The 2,143-nt window shown below is 39.2% G+C and overlaps 1 protein-coding gene across 1 annotated transcript; it reads right to left on the bottom strand.

Moving 5' to 3' along the window:
• Window positions 1-935: 935 nt before the first annotated feature.
• LOC114028356 (olfactory receptor 4F3/4F16/4F29-like) lies at window positions 936-1,883 on the bottom strand. Its single transcript, XM_027842604.1, has one exon. The coding sequence runs from the start codon at window positions 1,872-1,874 to the stop codon at window positions 936-938; it is 939 nt and encodes a 312-aa protein (XP_027698405.1). The 5' UTR covers window positions 1,875-1,883.
• Window positions 1,884-2,143: the final 260 nt, after the last annotated feature.

Raw genomic sequence — 2,143 nt, 5'->3', positions numbered from 1 at the left:
CCTAGCAGAATTGGGGAATTTTCTTTGTTAAGTTCAAAATAAATGTTAGGCAGATCAAACCTAAATCAAACAACTTCAAGGAATGACTAGGTGGTGCAGTGGATACGGCACCAGTCCTGGAGACAGGAGAACCTGAGTTGGAATACAGCCCCAAACACATAACACTCACTAGCTGTGTGACTCTGGGCAAGTCACTTAACCCCATTACCTCAAAAACAAAAACAAAAAAAAGACTTCAGAAAGGGACTTTAAGGCAAATGATAATAAAATCTTTTAAAATATCACAATACGAATAGTAGTAATACTTTAATTATCCAAAAATGGATCAACAAGTTTCTTCAGAGAAATAGACAAGGTTAGGGAGTTTGTTTGATTGTTTTGTATTGGACAACCGACTGTTTTCCTGGAATAAAAAATTTTAGAACCCACAAGGCAGGAAAGTGTACTGAAACTGGTAATAAGGAGTTAACCCTTAGCCCTTTCCTTACCTTGAAGAATGTGAAATTGTGAAACATCACCTCTTTCTTGAAACTCTTTACACTGGACTTCTGGGGACACTAAATCCTTTGTATTCCCTTTCCCCTTTCTGACCACTGTTTCTCTGTTTCCTTCTTTAGCATTTTTTCCTCCTATGACTTAAATAGAGCCATTCTTCAGATTTAATCATCAAATTCTTTTCCTTCCTGTCTATGCTTTCTCCTGGTAACCTCATGCAAATTTATTTTTTAGCTATTTTTTTATGTAGACAGTTGTCAAATATCCAGCCTCAACCGTTCTCCTAGCTCCAGACCCATGCTTCCAACTGTATGCAATTCCGTTTTGATGTTCTTCCAGAAATTCAGTGTGTCCCAAAACATCTTCTCTTCTTCAAATGCATTCTTCTTCTAAGTTTTCAGTTATAACCATTAGAGGTTTTTGTATCCCCATCAAGTCACTTAAGAGATGTTACTGAAACTCACAAGCTGGCTGCACACTCTCCTCATTGCCAACTTCATCTCTTTGTTTCTAAGTGTGTAGATCACTGGATTTAAAAAGGGAGTCAGAACTACATCAAAAATAGCAAGATATTTGTCTAGGTGTGATGGGGTGAACGGCCATGTATAGAAAGATAAGCATGGAACGAAAAACAAAATCACCACAATGATGTGAGCTGAAAGAGTAGAGAGAGCCTTAGAGGAACCACCTGATGAATTCTTTTGAACAGTGACTAGGATGAAAATGTAAGATATGCTCAAGATGAGGAAGACACCTATAGACATGAAGCCGCTATTGACGGTGATCATGAGATCTAGTCTATATGTGTCAGTACAGGCAAGTTTGATGAACCGAGGGAGATCACAATAAAAACCGTCCAGCTCATTTGGGCCACAGAAGGGCAGGTTAATTACAAAAGCTGTTTGGACCACTGAATGGATGAAGCCAATGATCCAGGCAGCAGCCTGAAGCAAAGTGCACATTCTAGGACACATAATAATCAGATAATGGAGAGGCTTACATATGGCAACATATCTGTCAAAGGCCATGGCTATAAGCAGCACCATCTCAACACCACCAATCAAGTGAATAAAGAACATCTGGGTGATACAGCCAGAGAATGAAATGACTTTCTGCTTTCTGAAAAGGTCACATATCATCTTAGGGGAGGTAGCAGAGGAAATCCCCAAGTCAACCAAGGAGAGGTTGGCCAGCAGGAAGTACATGGGAGAGTGTAAGTGAGGGTCAGAAGTCACTGTGAACATAATGAGAGAGTTTCCCAGCATGCTTGCCAAATAGAACACAGAAGAAAATGCAAAGAGTAGAAGCTGAATATCCCAAGAATTGGAAAGTCCCAGGAATACAAACTCAGACACTGCAGTGTGATTCACTCTATCCATTGACTCAGTCAGCAAGGCCAACTCTGAAATTACCTTAAGAAAAGAATGAAGAAAGAATCCAAATTACTAGATAAGTAAATAATATCCCAGAATCAGTCAATTCAACAGACAGTTGTCAAGGGTCTACTATTTTGCAAAGCATAATTAACCAATTCATATCATTGAAATTTAACTGGAAAGTCACTGACATAGAGCATTGTTCCAAGTTAACACCATGACTTCCTATGGTACTTCTCTAGCTCTTTCTTGGAAAGGCTTTCCTGAAAGCA

The sequence above is a fragment of the Vombatus ursinus genome, unplaced genomic scaffold (assembly GCF_900497805.2).
Source record: "Vombatus ursinus unplaced genomic scaffold, bare-nosed wombat genome assembly UNPS02014880.1, whole genome shotgun sequence".
Lineage (NCBI taxonomy): Eukaryota > Metazoa > Chordata > Mammalia > Diprotodontia > Vombatidae > Vombatus > Vombatus ursinus.
Note: the sequence above shows the minus strand (reverse complement) of the source record. Positions and strands in the feature narration are given on the sequence as shown.